This window comes from Caenorhabditis elegans, chromosome III (genome assembly GCF_000002985.6).
Source record: "Caenorhabditis elegans chromosome III".
Lineage (NCBI taxonomy): Eukaryota > Metazoa > Nematoda > Chromadorea > Rhabditida > Rhabditidae > Caenorhabditis > Caenorhabditis elegans.
The window spans coordinates 2424195-2436766 of NC_003281.10; the positions used below are offsets into that span (position 1 = coordinate 2424195).

The 12572-nt window shown below is 35.8% G+C and overlaps 4 protein-coding genes and 2 pseudogenes across 6 annotated transcripts; 5 read left to right on the forward strand and 1 right to left on the reverse strand.

Annotated features, from left to right (window-relative positions):
• The first annotated feature begins 160 nt into the window (after positions 1 to 160).
• W04B5.2 lies at positions 161 to 1484 on the forward strand (annotated as a pseudogene). The gene is made up of 5 exons: positions 161 to 303; positions 400 to 429; positions 676 to 1119; positions 1200 to 1262; positions 1320 to 1484. Coding segments are annotated over exons 1-5 (845 nt in total).
• A 637-nt stretch (positions 1485 to 2121) lies between these two features.
• On the forward strand, positions 2122 to 5187 carry W04B5.8 (uncharacterized protein). The gene is made up of 6 exons (NM_001381773.2): positions 2122 to 2281; positions 2336 to 2413; positions 3023 to 4238; positions 4326 to 4462; positions 4791 to 5026; positions 5076 to 5187. Exons 2-3 carry the CDS (start codon positions 2397 to 2399, stop codon positions 3276 to 3278), a joined length of 273 nt encoding a protein of 90 aa, NP_001366812.1. The 5' UTR covers positions 2122 to 2281; positions 2336 to 2396; the 3' UTR covers positions 3279 to 4238; positions 4326 to 4462; positions 4791 to 5026; positions 5076 to 5187.
• On the forward strand, positions 4010 to 5236 carry W04B5.1 (annotated as a pseudogene). The gene is made up of 5 exons: positions 4010 to 4115; positions 4162 to 4238; positions 4326 to 4462; positions 4791 to 5026; positions 5076 to 5236. Coding segments are annotated over exons 1-5 (717 nt in total).
• W04B5.9 (uncharacterized protein) lies at positions 4012 to 9791 on the forward strand. Its single transcript, NM_001404275.1, has 3 exons — positions 4012 to 4092; positions 8988 to 9102; positions 9152 to 9791. Exons 2-3 carry the CDS (start codon positions 9084 to 9086, stop codon positions 9268 to 9270), a joined length of 138 nt encoding a protein of 45 aa, NP_001391133.1. The 5' UTR covers positions 4012 to 4092; positions 8988 to 9083; the 3' UTR covers positions 9271 to 9791.
• A 579-nt stretch (positions 9792 to 10370) lies between these two features.
• Positions 10371 to 11279, reverse strand: W04B5.6 (XK-related protein). The gene is made up of 3 exons (NM_001381774.1): positions 11012 to 11279; positions 10710 to 10959; positions 10371 to 10666 (listed from the first exon to the last, which is right to left on the reverse strand). Exons 1-3 carry the CDS (start codon positions 11031 to 11033, stop codon positions 10468 to 10470), a joined length of 471 nt encoding a protein of 156 aa, NP_001367727.1. The 5' UTR covers positions 11034 to 11279; the 3' UTR covers positions 10371 to 10467.
• Positions 11280 to 11910: 631 nt separating this feature from the next.
• E02H9.6 (XK-related protein) lies at positions 11911 to 12476 on the forward strand (the record flags this gene model as incomplete). The annotated part of the gene is made up of 3 exons (NM_001381775.1): positions 11911 to 11932; positions 11985 to 12234; positions 12278 to 12476. 3 exons carry the CDS (start codon positions 11911 to 11913, stop codon positions 12474 to 12476), a joined length of 471 nt encoding a protein of 156 aa, NP_001367724.1.
• Between the last annotated feature and the right edge of the window lie 96 nt (positions 12477 to 12572).

The following is a 12572-nucleotide window of genomic DNA, read 5'->3' on the forward strand; positions in this document are numbered from 1 at the left end:
TCATTTTGGGCCAAAGTATCAAAACTCCATCACTTTCTCGATGTAAACTGAGCCACCCACCCACAAGTCTGCTCCATTTCTGCGAATAGTGCAATTTATAACCATTCGTTATGACACTTTTAGGGCTATTTGCTAGGTACTGCTGTTGTTGTAGGTAGGTATGGTAGGCGTATTCATCTCCCGGGGGAGTGACGGGTGTTCTCCGACGGATCTCCTATCATTTTACATTTATCCTGGGCGACTGGTGGTTGCCTTTTGTTTTTTCTCTAGTCATTTTTTGCTGGTTCTGTGGATTCCTTTACGGTGAGTTTTTAAAAAAAGTATTTCGAATTTAAAGTTATTCTTGACATTTTCTAGAGACCACAATTCAATTGGTACTTGTGTATTATACCGTGTGTATTAATTGTATAGTTTTGCCGATCTGATTTTCAGTTATTCGACGTTTGGTTTTTTAAACTAGGTTCACTCAATAGGTCGATCCCGTCAAGTAGTATGGACTAAAAAAACAGTTGACCCCGCTAACTCCTTTTCTAGATGATATCATAACATACCAGTAATCGAATGTGACCGTCCAATAAAAGTTGGTGTTGCATTTCTCTTTAAAACAGTTACCATCACCCTGCCTACTGCCACCCTAAAACCACAGAGGTGAAGATCATGACTGCTGTCTTCCAGACTCTACAAAAACCTCATTCTTGAGTTTTCCCTCTCCGAGAGCGGCCGTATTTTTGCAACTTTTCTCTATTGTTTTGTCTCCCGCCTACAAAATGATCTCATACAGTCTTTATTGCCGTGAGTGCCGATTTGTGGCCCCAGACGAAATGGCTCTCCAGAGCCACTTCGAGGACGTCCACGAGGGATTCCGGCAACCGCCCCCCCCCCCCCCTCGTAAGCGAACTGGAGCTCAACCGGTTTACCCGGCTGCCGCCAATGACCCGGGTGATGAGCTGCCCCGTCTACCTGGCTCGCTACAACGACTTTGGCCAACTGCAGCAACACGTGTTGGAGGAGCACCCCCCACGACTTCACGCGGGTTCCATGGTGCACACGGCACCCCATGTGCTCCGGGACTGGATCCGGCTCGTGGTACGGAAATTGGGGGCTGACAGTTTGACCCACGTGAGTTTTTTTGCAATAACTTTTTTCAACTTAACTTTTTTCAGTTTTTTGTAATCGTACAACTTTTTAAATATTTTCAGTTCGGTTTGGGATGGCTCGAAAAAGTGGGGTTCGACGCGCCAGAGATCTTTGAAGTCTCAATGGTATGTCTGCTTTTTTAAAAATTGTATACACCGATAATGATAATATTTACTTTCCAGATCTGAGCCACTCCCGAAGCCAGCAGCACCAGCGGCGCCATCTGCAACTTCTCATTGCGACATTGTGACATTATTAATTTTATTCTTTTTATTATCATTATTGCCAATAAATACAAAAAGTGTTACAAAAGTGTTAGAAATAAAAAAAAGATAGGGTGTCAATAAGGTACGGGTGGTAGGGCTTGGTCAAATAACGGGGCTGAGGGTCGCAATAAAAGGGTGGGGGGAGAGTTTATAATTTAATTAGAGAATTCGAGTCTATCCAGCTAGAAAATGAATCCGGGTAACCGGACCATTTTACTAGACTTTGCTTTTTCCCCTTGAGTGTCCGTGTGTCAACAATTTTCTCGATACGGTACACCGCATCAGGGTTGGGAATTTTTTTGGTTTTTTGGTATTTTGACGAAAAATCGCTTTTTTTTTTGGTTTTTTGGTTTTTTGGGACCAAAAAAAAATGTTTGCCGTGTCTAGTCTCGACTCGAGACTATTCTGTATTGGAATACATTAAAACATGTATTTTAACACAGTTGTGACGTCATAAATGAATTGATACATTTTGCAACATTACTTGAATAACCCCATTAAAAATCAACTTAAGCATCAAACAAATTTTTATTTTTATTTTTTTATTTTTCAAAAACTCCAATTTTTTGTTTTTTTTTTTGGTCCAAATTTTTGTAATCCCGTCTAAAGTAGTACCTCGACATGCTCATCTCCACCACATTTCTCCCTTTAAAGCTAGAGACGCAGAGTACTCCCGTTTGCTCCTGCTTGCAAAATAGCACAGAAAACCTAGAGACACAGAGTGCTCTACACTTGCTCTGCATTAAACGACTTCATTCTGTCTTCAATGTCGCTTTGTGTATAGTGACTACTTATTGATTTTTGCTAATACATATTATGCCTACTTGTGTTGTGGACCTATATTTTTGTTGAAATTAAAATTCTGCGGAAAAATTGAGGTATTATAGTATTATACTTTGTTTTCCTAAATTCTAATAAAAAACTAATTTCAGAAAGGACGAAAATATAACTTCCCTAATAAGCTCCAGCCTATAATATGGAGGTTCCCAACACATGTGTTTTTGGAAAAGGTGAGAATTGAACTAGAGGTATTACTTTAAAGTAGAGAAATAAAAAATTTTAAGACGTTTTTACATGAAAAAAATAACAATTTTTTTGTATTTTCTGTTCAGAAAATTGAAAAATTTTATACATTTTTATATCAAAACCAAGGAAAATCAGATTTTTTTAAACATTTTCCCACAGGAATTCGTATGCCCAACGTGAAATTGTCTGGAATATTGCATGTTCTAAATATTTAAGAACTTTTGGGAATTCCAAAATTCCATGAGAAACTGCTAGAAAAAACTGAAAATAATAAAGAAAATATGTCTCAAAAAAATTAAATTTGGAATGTAAGTTAGTGTGAAAAAGCGAGTTTTCACTGTTTTGTGGCATATTTAATTTAATTTAATTTAATTTATTACGATAGTAAGATATCGTGAGGTATATTTTGAAAGTATTTTACAAATTAATTCAGGAGTTACTTTTTGATATTTATTGTCCTAAAAACCAGATTTCACAGAATAGTAGTTGGCGAAATTTTTAGATTTTTTGCTAATAATATACTCGTTACTCAACTCTTTAACTCATTTTTCAAGTACTAATTGTGAAAATTTTGAAAAAAAAAATTCTTTCAGAAGGCACAAGGACATGGATGGCTATGAATGTAGACGAGGAATATCCGATACCAAGTGTCAATGCCATCTTTTACAAGACATATGTAGTCTTGTATCTAATGATTGCGAGGACAATACCAGATTTGCGGCTTCCAAGACAATATTAATAATCGCAACAGAAACACTCAGCAAGTGTAGGATAAGTGCATTGGACCAATCAAAGGATCCGGTGAGGCTAAACATGCCAGATCAGCAAAGGAACAACTATCAACCGTAGCGTGAATATGGACAATAAAGAGGTGATGAAGAACAGCGGTAGCAGGGAAGAAGAAGAACAGAAGAGCAGGACAGAAGAGCAAAAAAAGAATGGAAAGCTAGTATGCCGAAGTCAGTCAGTTGGATGGGAAAATGCCATGAAATATAGAAGATAGGAAGTGTCACTTTGTCAAATCAGAGTAGTCGACCGAAATGGCTTAGGTTAAACTTTACGCTCAACATATTAAAAATAATTTATCCTTCCGAGAATAAACTGTTATGATACTCAAAATTTCATGTGTGTCTTAGTTCATATAAGTCTTACTTTGTAGCAAATATTTTTCGTCTGCAAGCAGCAGTCTGAAAGTTTTTTTTTGCCTCAAACGATAAAATGTAACAATTGAATATTTATTTCAAATATCGAGATATTATGAAAATCACAGGTTATTTGCAGAAATATAAGAGTCCACATATCTCCAAACTGATTTTCAGTTGAAAAATATATGTGGCAAATCACCAAATCTTGGAGGATTAGTAGCTTCAACTTCAAGAGGCTTCTCATATAGTCGTCCGGTTAAAATACTCTCACAAAAGTCACAGAAGAAGTTCCAAAGTTCTTTCCACTCTCAGTCCCTTTATAGACGCAGAGAACTTCCGTTCACGGAAAAATCACATTTTTGTAAAATAACATGGGAAACCCAGAGACACAAAAGGCCCTACAGCGTCCTGCATCCCGCAACTTCATTCTGTCTACAATGTCGCTTTGTGTATAGTGACTACATATTGATTTTTGTCTAATATTACTTATGTCTACTTGTGTTGTGGACCTATATTTTTTTTAAACTGAAATTTTGTTGAGGTAATATTATTTTTTTTCCTAAATTCTAACAAAAATCAAGTTTCAGAAAGGATGAAAGTAAAACTTTCCAAAAAAGTTTCACCCGGTAACATGGAGGTTCCAAACATAGTGTTTTCGGAAAAGGTGAGAATTAAGTTTAATAAATTTTATAATCAAACTTTAAACTATCGTTTTTTTTTGAAGTAAGTTTCTGAACAAAGTTTCTTTCAGAATGATGTGTACGAAAGAATTTGATTATCTAAATGAGGCCAACCAAGCTACACGTTTTCAAAATGTGTGGCTTCCAGGACGATATACTGATTGCAATCACATGAAAAGAAAACAAGAGGAAGTGAACGGAGAAGAAAGTAATTGAGTAATTTGCTATGAGTAATTTTTTAAATTAGTATTGTTTAGTAAGCGCCCCAAAACACCTAGTTTTATTTGTTTTTACACTCATTAATTTTATTTTAACAATTTCCCTGGCTAGGTCGAGGCAGGAGCCTCAACTTTCCTCTGGAAGGGAGATGTCAGAGAGTGAGACGCAGAGTATATAAGGCTCGGCGCCTCCCCTCTCTACCTCTCCTCTCCTGTGGCGACCCGTCTCGACCAAGGCAGTTGGGAGTGGCAGGAGAGATGACCCTGTAGTTTTGCTAATATATTTCTTTAATATTTTATTTCTCTTTTGCTTCTTAGATTCCACTTGGCGGAGTTCTTCGTCATTTCAATGATGTGGATGAACTGGTGGCGAGCTTGAGGGGATGGCGCGACGGAATTCGTCGTGACATAGAATGGAGCAGAAGATTCATAGATCGTCTGCGACACGCACGCGGCGATCTCCTCAACAAAACGCGTCAGGAGAATAGAGAATTACGCAAAATAATTCTCAATCTCGAGGCCCTGGATGAGATTGAAGGACTCATTAGAGTATGGTGAGTTTTTTTTTCTTAGTCTTTTTTTACCTTACCCTACCGTTTACAGGACAGAATAAATGCTTCTGGTCTCCTTGCCATTCAAGTCACCATTCAAGTGCCACCATGTCTGGTCTCCTCGCCATTCAAGTTATAAATTACAATTTCCAATTTTTTCTGAATAAAAGCTTTGTTTTCGTTTTATTTGTTTAATAAACGATTTGGATGAAAAATGGAATCTTTTATCATTTGTGAAAATCTTTGAAAATAAAAAAAGTTTCGACAAAAAACTGAATAATTCTTCAAACATTTAAATTTGATACAACTCCTTAACTTTATTCTTCAATCTTGAAACTGAAAATTCAGCGCCGAAGGCACTTTCCGTCTAAAAAGTACTTGCAACATAGTACAGGAAGACCCAGAGACACAGACTGTCCTACAGCGTTCTACAGCCATCAGCTTCATTCTGTCTTCAATGTCACTTTGTGTATAGTGACTTTTCATTGATTTTTTTTCTATATTATTTTAACTATTATTGTTGCTGAAGTGTTGCAAATGGATCAGAAATTTGAGGTGACAATATAATTTCTTTCAAGTTTAAAAAAATGATCATAATATTTTCAGAAGGATGTATGATTTAAAGTGTTGGGAATCACTTGGGAACCCAAAACAAATTTTTTGACAATCAAATGTCCAGAAGAATTTTCAGAAAAGAATTCAAGATGGACAGACTCAAGTGTACCGTTACTTCTGAACCTAAAACTATTCCAGAGATCACTCTGGATAGAAGAAGAACAATACGGATGGGATACCAGTTCTATACAACGCCACCTTTTTTCCAAGAAGAAGCCCAATTCAGACTATGCTGTCTGTACGCGATTCCGTACCCTTCTTCCTAAATTCCTAAACCATTGCTCAACTGCACTTTAATCCCATTCAGTTGACAAAGTGCATTCCTTCCAATCCAATCAACCATGTTGTTTCTCCCCTATTCATCTTCACTTCTTTACCATCTCTCCTTCCATTTGGTTTACTCAGCCCACCTCCTCTAGGAGTATAAAAGCTCCCCCGTCCAAGTGGACGGAACAGTTATCGTCAAACCAATTCTTCCCCAACTCTTCAATTCTTCCCCATTCCCATATTCCATTGTATCTGTTATTCCTCGATTAAGTAACTCTGAGCTATTCTCAGAGGCTAGAAACCCCACTGTCCATCTGCACATATTATTTACAATTTAGACTATGCTGTCTGTACGCGATTCCGTACCTTTATTTCCCCACAATTCTTAAACCGTGACTCATAGCACTTTTAATATCATCTAAGTGCATTCCTTCCCCTCTTTCGAATGGTTTTTGTATCTCTAGCATTCCTCCTCAATGTGCCACTGAGAGTATAAAAGGTGACCGTCCTCAAGGACGTTACAGTTATCGTCAACCCCCCGTCTTCCCTCATTGAACCCTCATCCAATTCACCGTTTTCCTGTCAAATATTGTAAGATATTTGAATATTTCTCCTTTCCCGTTTTACGACCACTATTCCACCACCTAAAATATTCCCATCTCTTATGGCCCCGATACCATGCTTATGATTCTACAAATGTGAATGTGATCATTTCAACCATTTTATTATTGTGTACCTGTCACCCTCTGACACCACGCCACTCCCCGTACCATCCCCACAACCCCTATAAATACCCTCTGCTCCAAGGCAACAACTATTCTTCTTTCACATTTTCTTGTTTTTGGTTATTTTATTTGTTACTTTGGTTTTTTTCTTATTATTTTCTTTCTTCTTTATTTAAGATAAAAGGTTTAATTACCCAAGTTTGAGATACTACAACAACGAAACTTCACAATCTACATCTGTCGACGAGATCAATTCGACAATTGGTGACCCAGGCAGGGCACGAACCTGCAATCTTCTGATTAGAAGTCTTATCACCCATCATCCATTCGTTTCTATTGTTATTCGTCGTGTTCTAATAAATCTACTCTGAGCTAATCTCAGAGGCCAGAAACCCCACTGTACCAACTGCACACATTATTCACTGTCAAATAATCGCTGGCGGAAAGTACACTGAACCTTTTGAAATAAGTAAATACTCCGGATCGATATGGATTTTGTAAGGAAAATCCTTCAGTAAGGAAAATCCACAATCACAAGCGAGGCCAATTGGACTAAAAATTTAATGAAAATCAATTTGATAATTTTAATGTAAAAAAACCGGATTCTCAGCAAAGTTCTATAATTTTTTTTTGATAAAATTTGCCATCGAGTTTAAATACCGTCTGATCTTCAAGGGGAGAAAAATCGACATCAATCTTACTCAAACAACGGAAATGCCAAAAAAAAAACGAACCCCGAATTTTTGTTCTAAACCGAATCGTTTTAGTTTTGACCCCTGTGATAAAAAATAGATAACTTTATTGACCTCAATGCATAACAATGAAGTTCACAAGTAGATCATAACTAAAGGCCGACAAGAGAAGGTTTCGGAGCAAATCTAGTAGTTGGAGCACCCAATGAGCATAGCCCATCATTATTGTAACGACCCGAGTCACACGCTGATCCAGCTTCTCCAATGGTCAGATTATTCCACCATTTGTCTTATCCCCAAATTGGTTCAAAAGCTCTGAAAATATCAAGGAAACTGAAGTCCTAGAAAATTAAATAGCTTACACGTTTAATGGATAAAGGTAACAATCCAACTGGTACTCTGCACACCAGGGGTGTGCGGATAACCGATTTTTTCGGCTAACGGATAAATCGGCTAATGCCGATTTTTTGAGAACCGGCTACAACTAATTTCAAAATTTTCGGCTAACGGCTAATTCGGCTAATCTCAGTCATTCAAATCGGCTAATTTTCGGCTAATTCGGCTAATTCGGAAAATATTCATTTGGTAAAGCTTTTTTTGTCCATTCTGTTAATTCAGGTTTTGGGTTAATTTTTTCACTGTTATTGAGCAAATTCAGGGATGAACGACTGTTCAAATAGGAAAAAATCATACAAATTCACCACATTTTGTTTTCCAAAAAAATATGTTAGTTGAATTAGCCGAAATAGCCGATCGGCGAATTCGGCTAACATCCGCAAAATCGGCTAACGGATAACTACGTATTAGCCGAACTGCCAAAAAGTCGGCTAACGGCTAATTCGGCTACTCGAGAAAAATGTCGGATATCGGCTAATTCGGCTATTATCCGCACACCCCTGCTGCACACCCAATGCCTTCGGTAAATTTTTCGAACGCCCTCTATGTTTTCTTCTAGGTCTAAGTCTCGAAACACTCATGAAATTTTTAGAAAATTTCCAGAAACTTTTCCAAACAACCGCAAAAGTGTTCTTCAATTTGTCGGATTTTTTGAAATTTTTAGGGCCCTCCTAAGAACTGTAAATGCTTCTAGAACTTTCTAAAACCAATTTCCAGATTTTTACTTAAAATTTGAAAAAAAAGACCATCTAGATTTTATTTTTAAAACGTCTGAAAATGAACAAATTTCAGATTTTCTTCAAAATTTTTTTTTTGAAAAAGTAGTAAATTTTCTGAAATTCACACATAAGTTTTCAGATTTCATGTGAAATTGCATTTTGGACCGAATTTTATCGTTTTCAGAAAGTTGTTTCAGCTCAAAACAAAGCTTATTTCGGACTCCCAGAGAAATTTCGTTTTTGGGAAGTGTTCGATTCTTGAAACACAATCAGATTTTCAGAAATTTTCAGATTAAAAAAAGGTGATATTCAGAATTTAAAAAAAAGAAATTATAAGAATGCCAACTTTTGCTTAAATTTTAAGTTCTTTGGCTTTCAGAAGACATGTGCTTCTGTGTAAGATGAGTCGTACTTTTGGGTTGACCTTTGTGCAGCTATAATTTCAAAGCTTCCTTAATCACAAGAGACGCAGAACGATCGGCAAAAACGAAATAGCATGGAAACACAGGAGGCGAAGAGTTTTAGAAAGCTTGCCAGCAGAAAGTTGTTCATTCCGTCTTCAATGTCTCCTTGTGTACGGTGACTTTTTTGCTTTTATTCAACTTTATATTGGTATCTTTCCCAATTAATTATTTCTGTAAATGTGATGCTGCTGATGGTAAATGGTAAGTGAAGAATGTAGTTAAATATTTAATACCGTAAAAAATTGTCTAGAACTTCTTTCTTCACATTCGGACCTACTTGGACAGACAAGAAAGTTTGCAGTCTTTGGCATAGAGAAATTTCTCGAATTTTTCATGTCCAATCATCAACACCAACACCATTCCTCGTGATTGTAATCCCTCCCTGTTTCTTCAACAATTAACTTTAATTTAATTATTTTAGTATTGTAATTATTGAAATCTCCAGCGATTGTAATCACCCCTTCCACACCCCTTCCACATCCCTTCCACATGGAAGTCCCTTACCGAGTGTAGAAGTCTTTAACACCTGACAACTTCTACAACCTGAAAAAGTTTTCTTGACACCTGACAAAACTCTTTTCACATAACATCTAGACCGCTTCTAATCTATTTATCCTGAAACTATCTGGATCATCTTTAAAGATAGCTGAAATGTAACTCCTAACATTTATTCAATTCATCACATTCCATCAAAAGTACCTTCTCTCATTCTCTTTTTCTCTGTTATCTCAAAACTCAAATTTACCCAAATTCAAGAACTCAACTCTTTTTATCTTATCCACAAGTCCATTCCTTCCAAAAAAGGCCATTCATGATCTATCCACTGCTGATAACAAATATAATTAATTATTTAATTTCATATACTTGTTCTAAATAAATATTATTCCTTTGTTATCGATTTTTGTTAAAACAGAAAACGAAGTTATTACTTGGCAGAAGAGCGAAAATATGAAAAAGTGACCTGAAACTTTTTCAGATCACTTTTCCGGAAATTCACGCAAATAGGTAGCTTACCACTAGAAAGAGTGAAAAGTTCCAAGAAAATCTGAAAAAGATTGGGCCAAAAATTCTTAGTTTTGCACTGAAATATTTTCTGGTGTTTTTTTATTCAAAACTGTTGAAAACTTGATTAAAGTTGGTACTGCTCAAAAAAAGTTACGGTGCCTTAAAAAAATGGACTAAAACTAGTTAACATTTGACCGACTTGTCACGCGGCTGGAAACTAACTTTTTTGAAACCAATTGAAATGTGAGAATTATTACACAAATGGACTCAATTAAATTATTCAATATGTTGTAATAAATTGCAATATTGGAGCAGAAGCTCAATCTATTCTGTTAATTTCACACCACTGTTGTATTTCAAGAAGAAATTTTGACAACATTCCGTATGGTTAAAAAAAATAAATTTAACAACGACTTAACCTTAGTGTTGACCAATATTGTGTGTTTAGCAAACAGAGATGATTTTTGTATTTGAATTTATTGATAATACATTACTCGGCAGGGGTAAAATGAGAAAATTAGAAAAATGTAGTGGTAGTGTCAAGATAATATCATAGTACAATCATTCGGAAACAACAACTTCCTGGGGCTCGGTAGTTGGGACCTGTTGAAGAGTACAGTGAAACATAACATGAAAACATAAAATCACGTATTTCACATAAATGCAGGCATAAACGAACAAAACCGACGTGAAACATAAAAAGGAGATTGGTGCGTCGTCTGATCCCATCTTTAAAAACACAACTTCGGAAAAAATTGTCCTGAAAAAATATTGTTTTAATTTGAAAAGTTGCTAACACTTACACTAAATAAATAGAAATCCTGACGAAAACGAATATACAATAAGCAAGTTCACCAAATTTCTCGTTATTATTTTCCCGACTCCAAAACAACACTCGTTCAAAAACAATTAGAATAGTAGATGCAAACATGCATATCGAAGCGTCTTTCAGCTGTCCAGATTTGTTCTCAGATCTTGAATAAAAATGCATGCTAAACATGAAAAGAGCAGTACATATGATTGCGAGGGATACATTAGTGGAAATATAGCACACTGAAATATAAATTTGAATTTTTCAAAAAAATATTAAAAGCCAACAACTTACCTTTCTGGACAACTGTGGTCATTGTGAAGGTTATGTGAGTATCTAAGAAAAGTGCAGCCTTTTGTATGGTTCGTTATCATTGTCACACATTTTTTAGAGCTTTGAATACGAACAACGTGCTGTGAATAAATACAAATGGTTTGTAGCTTGATAAGAGTTGTTTGATTATGAAAAATGGGTTATTACTCAAGTTTTTTTCCCATGTGGAAGGGGGGGGGGGGGGCATGGATAAAAAATTTTTGAATAAGGTGAAATGGGATAGGTAACAGAAGAAAACCAGTTTTTTTTTTGAAAATTTTAGACAGGATCTTCCAAAAAGAGAAGTATTCATTCGTAATCTATAATTTCCACTTCACAAAGAAAGAAACAAAGAAAGAAACAAAAAAATTAATAAAAATTCTCGAAATGTTTGAAATTTTTTTCAGTTTTGCGACGTCAGAACTACCGTATTTCCTCTATTAGTTAGGTATCTCTATTAGTTTTGCACCTCCATTAGTTTTGCATCTAAAATCACTAATCGAAAATTAATTTTGCACCCCTTAATTTGTTCGTGGAAATTATAGATTACGAAAAGTGGAAATTATAGATTACGAATGAATACTTCTCTTTTTGGAAGATCCTGTCTAAAATTTTCAAAAAAAAAACTGGTTTTCTTCTGTTACCTATCCCATTTCACCTTATTCAAAAATTTTTTATCCATGCCCCCCCCCCCTTCCACATGGGAAAAAAACTTGAGTAATAACCCATTTTTCATAATCAAACAACTCTTATCAAGCTACAAACCATTTGTATTTATTCACAGCACGTTGTTCGTATTCAAAGCTCTAAAAAATGTGTGACAATGATAACGAACCATACAAAAGGCTGCACTTTTCTTAGATACTCACATAACCTTCACAATGACCACAGTTGTCCAGAAAGGTAAGTTGTTGGCTTTTAATATTTTTTTGAAAAATTCAAATTTATATTTCAGTGTGCTATATTTCCACTAATGTATCCCTCGCAATCATATGTACTGCTCTTTTCATGTTTAGCATGCATTTTTATTCAAGATCTGAGAACAAATCTGGACAGCTGAAAGACGCTTCGATATGCATGTTTGCATCTACTATTCTAATTGTTTTTGAACGAGTGTTGTTTTGGAGTCGGGAAAATAATAACGAGAAATTTGGTGAACTTGCTTATTGTATATTCGTTTTCGTCAGGATTTCTATTTATTTAGTGTAAGTGTTAGCAACTTTTCAAATTAAAACAATATTTTTTCAGGACAATTTTTTCCGAAGTTGTGTTTTTAAAGATGGGATCAGACGACGCACCAATCTCCTTTTTATGTTTCACGTCGGTTTTGTTCGTTTATGCCTGCATTTATGTGAAATACGTGATTTTATGTTTTCATGTTATGTTTCACTGTACTCTTCAACAGGTCCCAACTACCGAGCCCCAGGAAGTTGTTGTTTCCGAATGATTGTACTATGATATTATCTTGACACTACCACTACATTTTTCTAATTTTCTCATTTTACCCCTGCCGAGTAATGTATTATCAATAAATTCAAATACA